Source organism: Callorhinus ursinus, unplaced genomic scaffold, assembly GCF_003265705.2.
Source record: "Callorhinus ursinus isolate GAN/ISIS: 27379988/994484 unplaced genomic scaffold, GSC_fseal_2.0 scaffold84, whole genome shotgun sequence".
NCBI classification, from domain to species: Eukaryota; Metazoa; Chordata; class Mammalia; order Carnivora; family Otariidae; genus Callorhinus; species Callorhinus ursinus.
In genome coordinates, this window is record NW_027397146.1 from 3,079,349 (window position 1) to 3,090,948 (window position 11,600).

Below are 11,600 nucleotides of genomic sequence, written 5' to 3' on the forward strand. Positions count from 1 at the left end.
TGTCTGGCCCTGGCCCTGTTGGGATCTGCCACTGGCAGGTGGGGTGCTCCAGAACAGGGTCTAGGCTGCACTCCAGAAGGCATGGCACTGGTCGCAAGATGGGTCTAGAAGACTCTCGCTAAAGCACCTCAGATGCGGGGCCTGTGACCGAGTGGTGGGGTGGCAGAGTGATGGCAGCCTGGGGGAGGAGGGGTGTTCCTGTGGGCAAGTGGCTTCAGCTGCAGACACTGCTCTCAGCGGTATGCCTCAGGTGCGGTGCGCCCAAGTGCCGGAGCCCCCCAAGTGGGAACAGGATCTCCAGGCTAGGACCAGATGAGGTAGGCCTCTCCTCAAGGTTTTGCTTGCCTGGAAAGTGGCCCCGAATCGGGACCCGAGAAAGGTGTGCTTTAATACGTAGGGTTGTCCTCAGCCGAAGGCCCATCGTGCCCGGAGCACCAGAGCGGGGCCGGCGGATGGTGGCACCTCCAGGCGAAGGATCTTTCCATCCCCAACCAAGGCCCAGCTTTCTGTCCCTCCATGTTGTGTAGGGCTGGCAGTTCTTGGGGCATCCTGCAGCGTGCCTTCAGGTTCTGGTGGAATAGGGGGCGGGGGTGCAGAGGAGAGAGTAAGGCTTAGAACTGCCTGGTAAGTCCGCCAGAGATGTCTGTCAGGAACCCACAGGAGCGAGCATGTGGGCGCGGCTGCTCTGGAGACGGAGGCCCAGCTGTGCCTTGAGAACAGCCTCGACTCTAACACAATTGGCCTGGCGCTCAAGTTCTCCTCAAGAAGGTTGTGCATTTTATTCCCCAACAGCGTACAGGCCAGGCCTTGCCAGCCAAGAGAAGTCCCTGGGGGTGAAGAGAGAGGCCCCATTTCCCTGAGGCCGAGCAGGCCTGTGCCTTTAGATCTCCTGGACCAGCCTGGCCATTTGTGCCCTGGCATTCTTTCCTCCAGCACTGGGTGGGTCCCGTTGCCTGGAGAGCAGAGGCGCGGTGGGAGGGCTGGGGTGCGAGCTCTGCAGGGGTGGGGGGCGGCATCATTCAATCCAAATGTTCCTCCTCCAGTGTTCAGCCCTGAGTCACTCCAGCGCAGAGTGGGGGTGGGGAGGTGGGGATCGGGTATCCAACCTTTCCCAAAAATCGTCTGAGTCAGCTCACCAAGACTTTACCGGGGGCTGACTGACTGCCTTGGGCCATGGGCACAGCCACCGCGGATCTTCCTCAAACGGGAGGACCACGGAGGTGGGGGGGGGAGGGAGAAAGCCAGCCCTGTCTTTTTTGGTCTCCGTATGTTTTCATGTTTTGCCTGATAAAATGGTCCTCTTGCCACATGGCGCGGCGATTTCTCAGCAAAGGCCCCTGACTTCAGAGCAGCGGCGGAGCCCTGATGCTGAAGGGGAGGTGAAAGCACCAGCCAGCAGCTACCCCCTTGGAAGGCCTGGGGGCCAGAGCAGCAAGTGGGCTATAAGGGTGCGCAACTGCTGAGGCTGGAAGGGGTCAAGGGGCAAGGTGGGTATGCCGGGCTGGTGGCAGCGGGACCCTGCTTGGGCTCACACATCGTGCACTGGAAGTGCAGCAAAGCTTGGAGGGCCCTGAGAGAGGACGGGGTCCTCCCCTCTCCCCAGCTGCCCAGACGAGGAAACTGAGGCACCAGACACATAGCCGCCCCTCTCCTCTCCTTTCCAGGAAGTGACTCATGGGAATTCGGACAGCCGCAGGCAGGAGCCGGGCAGCCAGGCCTCCCTTGGCTGCCCCCTCACCCATGGAGCTCCTGGCATCCCAGCTCAGCCCGCCTCCCTCTGAACTCCCTGAGCAGACACACACTGGAGGCCCTGCCGGCAGTTAGCCCACGACAGCCCGCAGCATCACGCTGCTTCTCAGCATCCTTTGCGCCACATTCCAGGGGGGACCCCAACTCGCCCATTACTCCCCCGGGAGGCCCCTGTGTGCTGCGCCCTGCCTCCTCATCCCCTCAGCGGTGAGACCGAGAACCCAGTGAGTCTCCTTGTTGACACTCAGCTGGGGCTTCTGAACCCAGTCGGACTCTGCCACCACATCATTGGGTGACACCAGGAAGCCACTGCCTCAGTCTCCCTAGCTGCCCCACGGGAACAGCCCCCTCTGACTCCCAGCCTGGTGTAGGGTGTAAGGACAAAACGAGGTCCTTGATGGAGATGCTCATGGCCTTTGCGGCAGAGGAAAGCAAAGTGCGCCTGGTGACAAGGCCCCCTCTCGGGCCCACCCCTTCCAGGCACTGAGGCTCAAACGCTATTATTATTAGCCAGAATCTGATCCGTGAGAATGGGAGAGGACAGGGCAGAGGGACCTGGGGGCTGGGGGGAGGGGCGGGATTTGTGGTACTGTCACATGGACCTTAGGCCCTCTCCCGTGTGGCCGTAGGAGGTGGCCCTGGGGGCCAAGCTGTGCCGGGTCCTCCATGGGCCCCTTGGCTTCCCTGGCTGGAAGGGGAAGCCAGCATAGACTCTTCCGCGCAACCCTCCCCCAGCCCAGGTCCAGCCTAGGTCAGGTCTCCCGACCCACTCCCGAGTCCTAAGCTTGAGGGGCCCCACGCAGCAAGCATCCCACAGAGGGTCGCTGGCGGGCGGAGCGGGCAGTCTTGCAGGTGGGAGGAAGGCGGTCGGGGGCGGGGAAGGTGGAGGGAGACGCCGGGCAGGCCGCGGTCCCTCTCCGCTCCCTCCCTGCGCGCCGCCGGCGACATTGCCCCTCCTGGGCAGGGGGCGGAGAAGACGGCGACGGGAGGGGAGGAGGCGGCGGCGGAGGCGGGATTTGGAGTTTCCCTCCGCAGCGGCGGCGGCGGCGGCGGCGGCGGCGGCGGCGGCGGCGGCGGCCCCTCGGCTTCAGGCGAGGCCGCCGCCTGAGGCTCCGGTGGCGCTCGGCGGCAGCGGCGGTGGCGCTTCCCGCCGCCTGGGCTTCGGAAACTTCCCGGCCGCGACGCGCAGAGCCGGCGCAGGAAGCCGAGCGGATCGGGGGGGTGAGCGGAGGTGAGCGGAGGTGAGCGGAGCACGCGGCTCCCCGGCACCCACCCACCCCACCCCCACCCAGCCTGGCCGCCCCCTCCGACGTGAGCTCCTCCACCCTGCACCCCAGAGTCTTGCCAGCGCGCACCCCACGGGGCCGACGCACGCGCCCCTGCGAGACCCACTCGATCCTGCCACCTCACACCCCCCGCATCCCGCCCGTGCAGCTCCCTGTCCCCTGCCACTCACATCCCCTGCCACTTGCACGCGCGCACACAAACAGCACACCGCAGACCTAGTCCCTGCAGTGTACACAGCAGCAGCCCCTAACCCACCACCCACCACTGCCCCAACTCAGGCTAGCACCCATCCCAGCCCATGCCATGCCTCAGTACACACCCAGGCGCGCGTGCGCGCACACACACACACACACGCACGCACGCACGATACATCCCTGCCATATCTGCACTAACATAGCTCCCCTCGCCGTGCCACCACCATCTCCGACTCCCCATATGCTCATTACAGACACCCCACCCACGATCCCAGCCCGGAGACACTGCAATCCACCTACCCTGAGTGAAGCCCCAAAACTAACTCCTGCTCCAGCAGCTGACACTCCCCACGCCCCACAGCCAGGCCCATTCTCCAGGCACACACCTCTTGCATCCCCAGCGTGCACACTCATACACCCCAACACGTATGCACACCTGCTGGATTCACACTCTCCAGCACCCTGCCCCAACGCCATCGCAAATAGCCCCCCAGCACACACATCCCTGAGTCCCTCCCACCACCACCCCCTGACACCTGGCACACGGGCTCTAGAGGCTGCAGCATTGGGTGGCATTCCTGCCAGGTGCCTCTGGCTCGCCTTTGGCGGCAGCAGCTCACCCACCGTCCTGAGGCCCCCTAGGTGCCTCGCCAAACAGACCTTGAGTCTCCCCAGCGACTGGCTTGGCCTCTTCCCTAAGAGATAAAGAAGGCACTTGGGGTGCAAGGTACCGTACTTAGAGGTCGGCGCGGGTGGGGTGGGGGAGGGGAGGAAGGGAGAGGCGGCCCAGCTGGGACCAAAGAAACGCCAGTTGCCAGGCACGCACGTAGTAGGTCGGTTCCACGAGGACAGGAGTCTGCTGCGGTCTGTGTGCCATCCGCACGTGCGGGGGGGGGGGGGGGGCCGTGTGTGCATGTGTGCTGTGCGTGTCTGTGGGGTGGGGGAAAGTGCGTGACACCCTCTGAGAGGAAAAGGATCAGCACCGTCCGGGGCTCCCTCGTGCAACAATTGGTTTCATTCATTCATGACTTCTTTGTTAACAAGCATTTCTTCTTCTGCGAGCGCCGGGGCCGGGCGGAAGCCAGGCCTGCACTGGGGGCTGGGGCCGGCTTGGGGCCGGGCGCACACCCGCTCCTGCCTTGGAGGAACTCCCAGTCCAGCGAGGAGACCGACCAGGAAAAAGCAGAAAGCCATCCCCAGCGGAAAGTGGATTTGGTGGAAAAGACACTGGATTTGGCAGGGACGCTGTCGCTGGGAGTTGTGCTCCTGGCCATGTGACTGGGCCGCCACAGCCGAAATCCTGCCATTCGGCCCGGCGGGAACCGTGCATTTCGGGGTGAGGGGTGGAGGGTGAGGCGGGGCGCCGCTCTCCGGAGGCTCAGGAGACCAGAGGGCGCACGCGGCGCGCGCGGGGTCTGCGGGCTGCGGCGTCCCCGCGGCCTCCCGGGGGCACTGGCCGGGCCAGGCGGAGGCCGGGGGCGCCCGGCGGGGGCTGGAGCGTCAGGCTCAGCGCCCACCCTGCGGCGAGCGCGCGGCCTGGCTCCACCCGCCGAGTGGGCCTCCGCGAGGCCTGTGCGCGCTGCGCTGCCTCCCCCGGCCCAGCCCGCCCCGGGAGCGGGCGCGGGGCGGGGCCGGCGCTACAGGGGGCCCGAGGGCCGGCCGGCCCGGCTAGGGTCGGGGGGTGGGGGCCTTGGCTGCGCTCAACCCTGCAGTGCGGAGGTGGCAACAGGTTCCAGTTTGTCCTGCTGCTGGCGCAGCGGGCGCTGCTGGCGCCGGGCACCGAGTGCTCACTTGCGAGATTGAATACCGCCCCCCCCCCCCACCGCCGACCGTTTTCTCCCGGTTGGTGGGCTTGCCAGCGGCGGGAGCAAGGTGCAGGGGAGCCACTCTTAAAGGCGTTGGGAGCCGCAGGCTCCGGCACAACCCCACTCCGGGGGGAGTTTCTTGGAGCCAAGCTTCCTCTCCCTTCACCGGTGCTGAAGTTGCCTACCCACCCCCCACCCCACCCCCCGCCCCGCACCCATCATCTTCCCAGACAGACTCCCCTGGCCTCCTCCAGGGACCCCTCTCCAGAAAGCATGGCTGGGCACCTCAGGAGCCCCAAACTGCAGTTCTTAGGCATTGCAGCTCCAGGGAACTGAGGCCTGGAGCACAGAGGAAGGAGACTACAGGAAGGCTGCCCAGAGGAGGGCACCTGGGGGAGGGGTCCCTGAAAAAGGAGCAGAATCTGAACAGGCCTGGGCTGGGGGCAGGAGGACACAGCGCAGCTCCCTGAGGCCCCTGGATGAAGCCAGTAGGACTCATCCCAGAGGCCAGGCCATGGTGGGCTATAGCCAGAGAGGAGTCCCAGGCTGGCAGCGCCCCCCCCCCCCTGCGCGGCCAGGGAGGGAGGGAAGGAGGGGGACACTGGAGGCCCCTTCGAGGACCTGGTTCTCTGTAACCTGTTCTCTCCCTAGTATCACTTCCCGGGTTTTCTCTGTTTACACTGCGGCTTAGGAGAGGAGTCTTCATCGGTGGCACTGAACTTGATTATCCTAAACGTTGGCCCTCCGGTGGTTTTGCGTCCTTCGTGCCTTAGTTACACATCTTGTGGTGCCCATCCTGTGTGCCTTCTTTTACTTAGTTCCTTGGGATAGATTCCCAGAAGTGGCCAGACGGTGGAGATTTCTTCCTAGCTCTGGATGCATATGACCAAGTTAATTTCCAGAGGGGCCATACAGATAGAGCAACGGGCGGATTTCGCGGCATCCTTGGCAGCGCTGGGAGTACTCAATTTGAGAACATTTTACCAGTGTAACAGGTGGGGAATGCTACCTTGTTTCTTAAATTTGCCTGCCTTCCATACCTGAGCTTGAACCTTTCCCGAAGGGTCCTGTACCCAGCTGCGTTTCTTCCCTCATGCAGTCTTTTCTGGTTCCTTGTCCATTTATCAGAGTGTTAACCTTTTGATTAATTTGTATGAGCTTTATCTTATCTGCTGTACATTTTCCTTCAACTCTGCTATTTGCTTTCAATGGGTTTTAAGCAGGGAAGGGACACATCACACCCTGCATTATCTTGTTCAGTCTCCCTGTTTATTACTGATCTATCCGGCTAAACTGGGAGTGCCGTGCAAGCAGGGGCCCTGTGTATCCTGCCTGTTTGTCAACCTGTGTCCATGCAAGGTATGGAGGCCACTGGCCTTTGATGGACAACGGTCTGGTGCAGGGCAGAGCGGGGTGGGGGGTGGTTGAGGCTGACAGGTCTCCCTGGAGGCAGCGAGCGAGGGCTTTGGAAGCTGGGACAGCAACCTGGTCAAGAGTTGGCCAATGCAAGCCCTCAGCTAGTGCAGGGAGCAGAAGGGAGAGTACAGGTGTAAGGGATCAATTTAAGTAGAAACTACGTGGCTCTTGACCAGGGGGGAGGCATATGGAGATGCCAGGGATAACTCCCGGGACAGTAACAGGGTAAGAGCAGAGCACCCCAGTTTAGGACTGGAGGCTCAGAGCTCCTGGGTGCCTTGGGTCACCGCCTGTGCGAGGGAAGCCCTGGCGGGGGGGGGGGGCAGAAGCTGTCATCTGCCCGCCTAGCCCTTGGGCAGAGTTCGGGGCCAGAAGATAGCAGTGGGTTTCTGGTCTTGCTTCCGCCTCCCCTCCATGATTTCAACGGCATCCCACAGTAGCCTAAGGTGGTGGCTATGATGAGTCCATTGTATAGATGGGGTCACTGAAGTCGAGTCGTGGAGGACATGACGGTCCAGGGTCAACGAGGGAGTAGGGCTGGAGGCAGCTTCTGGGACAGGGGCACTGGGTTCTTGGCCCTCCCCCTCCCCCTGCCTCCAGCAGCCGACTGGCTCAGGGCAGAAGAACCGAGGCTGGGCCCCTGCTGGGCCCCTGACCTGCCCTTGGCCTCTGCCCCCGGCCCCTGTCCCGCTTGGGTGGAAGCCCCAGCTCAGCGCGCCACTTGAGGGCCCACCCGACTGCTTCGCTGGCACCCGTTGGCTCGCTGGCCCCCCTGAGCCCGCCCCCACTGCCCCGCCCCTCAAAACGGCCACTCCACGTCCAAAGGCAGCGGCTTCCAAGGTGGAAGCTGGGTCCCGCTGCCAGGAAGCGGCCTGCTTGAGAGCGGCGCGGGACTCGGCTTCCACGTGCGCGCCTGCTCTGCCACCCCACCGTCTTCCCGGGAGGCCCGGGCCCCGGCACGCCCTTACCGGGGAACGGCGCCCCGCGTCGCGCGCTGGCCTGGGCTCGGACGTCCACGCGCGGCCGCCCGCCGCCCGACCACGCTCCAGGTCTCTCTCCTCCTGTTTTCTCTTCCACCCACCCCGGGGGGGGCCACCAGGGCCGGGGCAGCTCCGAGAAGCCCGGCTGAGGCCCTTCACCTCGCGCCACCTCTACTCCCCGGGTCCGCCTCTCCCACGCGCACGTCCCCAAAGTCGGAAGCTGGAACTTGGGGAGCGATTGCAGGCAGACCGAGCGAGAACCGCTGGAAGGGGGTGTGAACGGAGGCGGCCGAACCCTTGGGCCGCCCCAGAAGGCGCCGGGAAAGGACCCGCGGCTCTCAGAGGGCCCGCTGGACACCCGGCCGTCCTCTTCGGGAGGCGTTTTCCTTGGGGAGCCCGAGGCGCCCTTCTGCGCCTCCTCGCTGTGGGCGGTGGAGGGGTGTCTCTGCGGGCCCCTAGGCGTCCGCCTGAAAGATACGGGGCTCGGCTTCACGCCTTGGCCCCTTGGCGGCCGGGCGCGGAGGACGCGGGCTCACGGGGCGCGTCTGCCCTCTCTCCGCAGCGCCGGCGGTCCGACGTGCCAGGAGCCGCGAGCCCATGGAGGGTCTGGGCCGCTCGTGCCTGTGGCTGCGGAGGGAGCTGTCGCCCCCGCGGCCTCGGCTGCTGCTCCTGGACTGCCGAAGCCGCGAGCTCTACGAGGCGGCGCGCATTGGCGGGGCGCTGAGCGTCGCCCTGCCCGGGCTGCTGCTGCGCCGCCTGCGGCGGGGGAGCCTGTCGGTTCGCGCGCTCCTGCCCGGGCCGCCGCTGCAGCCGCCCCCGCCCGCCCCGGTGCTCCTGTACGACCAGGGCGGGGGCCGGCACCGGCGCGGGGAGGCGGAGGCCGAGGAGTGGGAGGCCGATTCGGTGCTGGGCACCCTGCTCCAGAAGCTGCGAGAGGAAGGCTACCTGGCATACTACCTACAGGGTAGGTGCGGGCGCTGGCGCTGGCGCGGGGGAACCGGCCTGGGAAGGGCCCTGGGCCCTGGGAGGCAGGGCCACACCTTCCAAGGGGATTCCCAATTCATTTGACCTTGGGCCAGCCCAGGCTTATTTGTCTAAAGTGGAGGTGAGATCCCCTCCCCTGAGCACGACCTTGGGCAAGCCCTTCACCCTTGGGAGCCCCAGTTTCTGAGTCTGGAAAATGGGGAGAATCGGGCTGACCTGCCCTGGCTTAGGGGATGCTCAGGAATGGAGTACCAAGGGCGCCTGGGTGGCTCAGTTGGTTAAGCGACTGCCTTTGGCTCGGGTCATGATCCTGGAGTCCCTGGGATCGAGTCCCGCATCGGGCTCCCTGCTCGGCAGGGAGTCTGCTTCTCCCTCTGACCCTCCCCCCTCTCATGTGCTCTCTCTCTCTCATTCTTTCTCTCAAATAAATAAATAAATAAAATCTTTAAAAAAAAAAAAAAAGAATGGAGTACCAAGTGCAGGCTCCCAATCGCCCCCCCACCACCACCCCGTTGATGTCACCACCTCCTGCAGCTGCTCACCGGCAAAGGAGGCAGGGGCCACAGGAGGCCAAATCCCGCTCTGCAAAGGCTCTGGAACCGTGAAGGGGAAAGTGAGAGAGAAAGAGAGAAAAGTAGTGAAGGCAGAAGGAGGCAGAGATCCATCCCATCATAGTCATGGCAGGGCTGGCGGGTGGAGGGGAATAGGCTGAGACAGGCCTCTAGGCCCCTTGATGAGCCAAACACACACCCAGAGGTCCAGCGTAGGGACAGGGTTCCCAGGAACCGACAGAGCCAGCTCCCCACCTCCCCACCTCCCCATCAAAGCGGGGAGGGTCATTGGACTGTCATCCCTTGCTCCATTCTGAATGCACAGGGTCGCAGAAACAAAGCAAGTGTTGGATCTCCAGGCCCCGCCCCTAGCCCAGGAAAAAAGTTATTTGTAGATGAAGGAGATGCCTGCTTCTTGGGACTTTGAATCAATCCTGATAGAATGTTACACTCTCTCCCAGTCTCCCAGCTCTTGGGGTGCTCCTGGTTGAGCTGGATGGGACATGGCCACCCAGGCAGAGAACTCACCTTTGAACCTTTCCCCTTTTTAACTGATGGCGGTTGTCCTCCCCAAGGTTGGCAGCACATCTACACTGTCCAGGCCTCAGGCCTGCCTCCGCTAGGCCCCGGGGCTGTAAGATCCTCTGTGAGGGGGCTCTGCCTACGCCCAGAATCTTGCACCCCCCAGCAGCACAGTGGGTACTCGCTGTCTGGAGGAATAGCCACCATCACCGAGTGAGGGTGGTCGGGCTGCCCATAGTGCACCCCATGGAACGCCAGTATGGCTCAGGCTGCTGACTCTTGAGTTCCCTTTGGGAACATCTGCAAGCCCCCTTGGGTGTTGGAGTTGTCTGGGGTCGGTTCACTATCCCCCTGCCAAGGGTGCTTGGCCACCCACCCAGGTGGCCAGATCAACAGGGGACTCTCCCCTTCTCCCCTCCCAGGCGGCTTCAGCAGATTCCAGGCAGAGTGCCCCCACCTGTGTGAGACCAGCCTCAGCAGCCGTGGTGGCCCAAGCACAGCCCCGGTGCCCAGCCCAGTGGTGGGGCTGGGCGGCCTGTGCCTGGGCTCTGACTGCTCTGATGCAGAATCCGAGCCTGACCGCGACTCCATGAGCTGTGGCCTGGATTCAGAGGGTGCCACCCCGCCCCCGGCAGGGCTGCTGCCATCCTTCCCTGTCCAGATCCTGCCCAACCTCTACCTGGGCTGTGCCCGGGATTCAGCCAACGTGGACAGCTTGGCCAAGCTGGGCATCCGCTACATCCTCAACGTCACCCCCAACCTCCCTAACCTCTTCGAGAAGAACGGTGACTTTCACTACAAGCAGATCCCCATCTCAGACCACTGGAGCCAGAACTTGTCCCAGTTCTTTCCTGAGGCCATTGCGTTCATTGGTAAGTGGGCTCTGTCTCCTCCTCCCTCGACCCACCCCCACCAGGCCTGGCTCCGGGCCTCCGCCACACCCTCTGGAAGGCTCCTCCTGGGCTCAGCTACCATCCCCAGAGCCCAAACCTGGACCGGCACTTCTGGGGTCGGGCAGGGCTGGGACCAGCTCCCAGAGGCCACCAGCGAAGGCCCTAGGACTCCTCAGGCAGGACAGGGCTCCCAGGCCAAATGTGGCCAGAGCAGCGTGGCTCGGAGAGCAGGGCCGGGGCCGGGCCCACACATCATGCTGCCTCCCACTCTGCCCTCGCCTAGATGAGGCCTTGTCCCAGAACCGCGGGGTGCTCGTTCACTGCCTGGCCGGCGTCAGCCGCTCTGTCACCGTCACGGTGGCCTACCTCATGCAGAAGCGCCACCTCTCACTCAACGATGCCTATGACCTGGTCAAGCGGAAGAAGTCTAACATCTCACCCAACTTCAACTTCATGGGGCAACTGCTGGACTTCGAGCGTAGCCTTCGGCTGGAGGAGAGGCGCACCCGGGAGCGCAGTAGCGGGGGGCAGGAGTCCGCGGCCTCTGACCCACCCTCCTTCTTCACCACCCCCACCAGCGATGGTGTCTTCGAGCTGGATCCCACATAGGCGCCCCGCCCCCGTTCCAGCCCCCAGTGGGTGCCCCTGACCACCCATGTGCTGGGGGGAGGTGGGAGGGGGCTCAGCCGGAAGCAGGGCGGGAGGGGGGGGGAGAGCGCAATACCTCAGGGGAGGGCTGTTGGGAAGAGGCCGGAGCCAGGAGCCCCTCCAGAGCGGCCACACGGGGAAAGACCTGTCCTACCCACTTGAAACATCCGCGGGAATCCTATTAAATGTGCCTATAAGCCGGGCCCAGGGCCACCAGCCTGACCCGCGCCGCTTGCGGGCGGAACCACGCTCCAGAACCTGCCTCTTCTGTGACTGTTACTTTTTCCTTTGGGGGGAAGGCGGGGGGGTGGGGAATTCCCATTCCAAGGGGCCATTCCAGGTGGCTGCCCGTTCCTGGGCCTCGAGCCTCCCTGTAGCTTTTCCCTTCAGAAGGGTGTGTGCCTGTTCTGGGGACCCGCTCCCAGTCCCACCCCTGTCCCCAAATGGCTGCTTCTGGGGAGGGGTTCACCACCAGTTAGTCGCCTCTTGGGGCTGAAGGCCTCCCCGGGGATGTGCGCTTGGAGGCGAACTGGCTGCCCAGCATCAATGTGGACAGCCCGTCTCTGGGTGG

The 11,600-nt window shown here is 64.1% G+C and overlaps 1 protein-coding gene across 1 annotated transcript; it reads left to right on the plus strand.

Annotated features, from left to right (window-relative positions):
• The first annotated feature begins 2,868 nt into the window (after positions 1 to 2,868).
• On the plus strand, positions 2,869 to 11,286 carry DUSP9 (dual specificity phosphatase 9). Its single transcript, XM_025862760.2, has 5 exons — positions 2,869 to 2,990; positions 5,854 to 6,030; positions 7,994 to 8,395; positions 9,911 to 10,360; positions 10,665 to 11,286. The coding sequence occupies exons 3-5, from the start codon at positions 8,029 to 8,031 to the stop codon at positions 10,988 to 10,990; spliced, it is 1,143 nt and encodes a 380-aa protein (XP_025718545.1). The 5' UTR covers positions 2,869 to 2,990; positions 5,854 to 6,030; positions 7,994 to 8,028; the 3' UTR covers positions 10,991 to 11,286.
• The last annotated feature ends 314 nt before the right edge of the window (positions 11,287 to 11,600 follow it).

Excerpts from the sequence above, each read along its gene's own strand:
- DUSP9 (XM_025862760.2), top strand. The coding sequence starts at position 8,029 with ATGGAGGGTCTGGGCCGCTCGTGCCTGTGGCTGCGGAGGGAGCTGTCG. Across the intron at positions 8,396-9,910 it reads CCTGGCATACTACCTACAGG|GCGGCTTCAGCAGATTCCAG; the intron begins GTAGGTGCGGGC and ends CTCCCCTCCCAG. Across the intron at positions 10,361-10,664 it reads TGAGGCCATTGCGTTCATTG|ATGAGGCCTTGTCCCAGAAC; the intron begins GTAAGTGGGCTC and ends GCCCTCGCCTAG.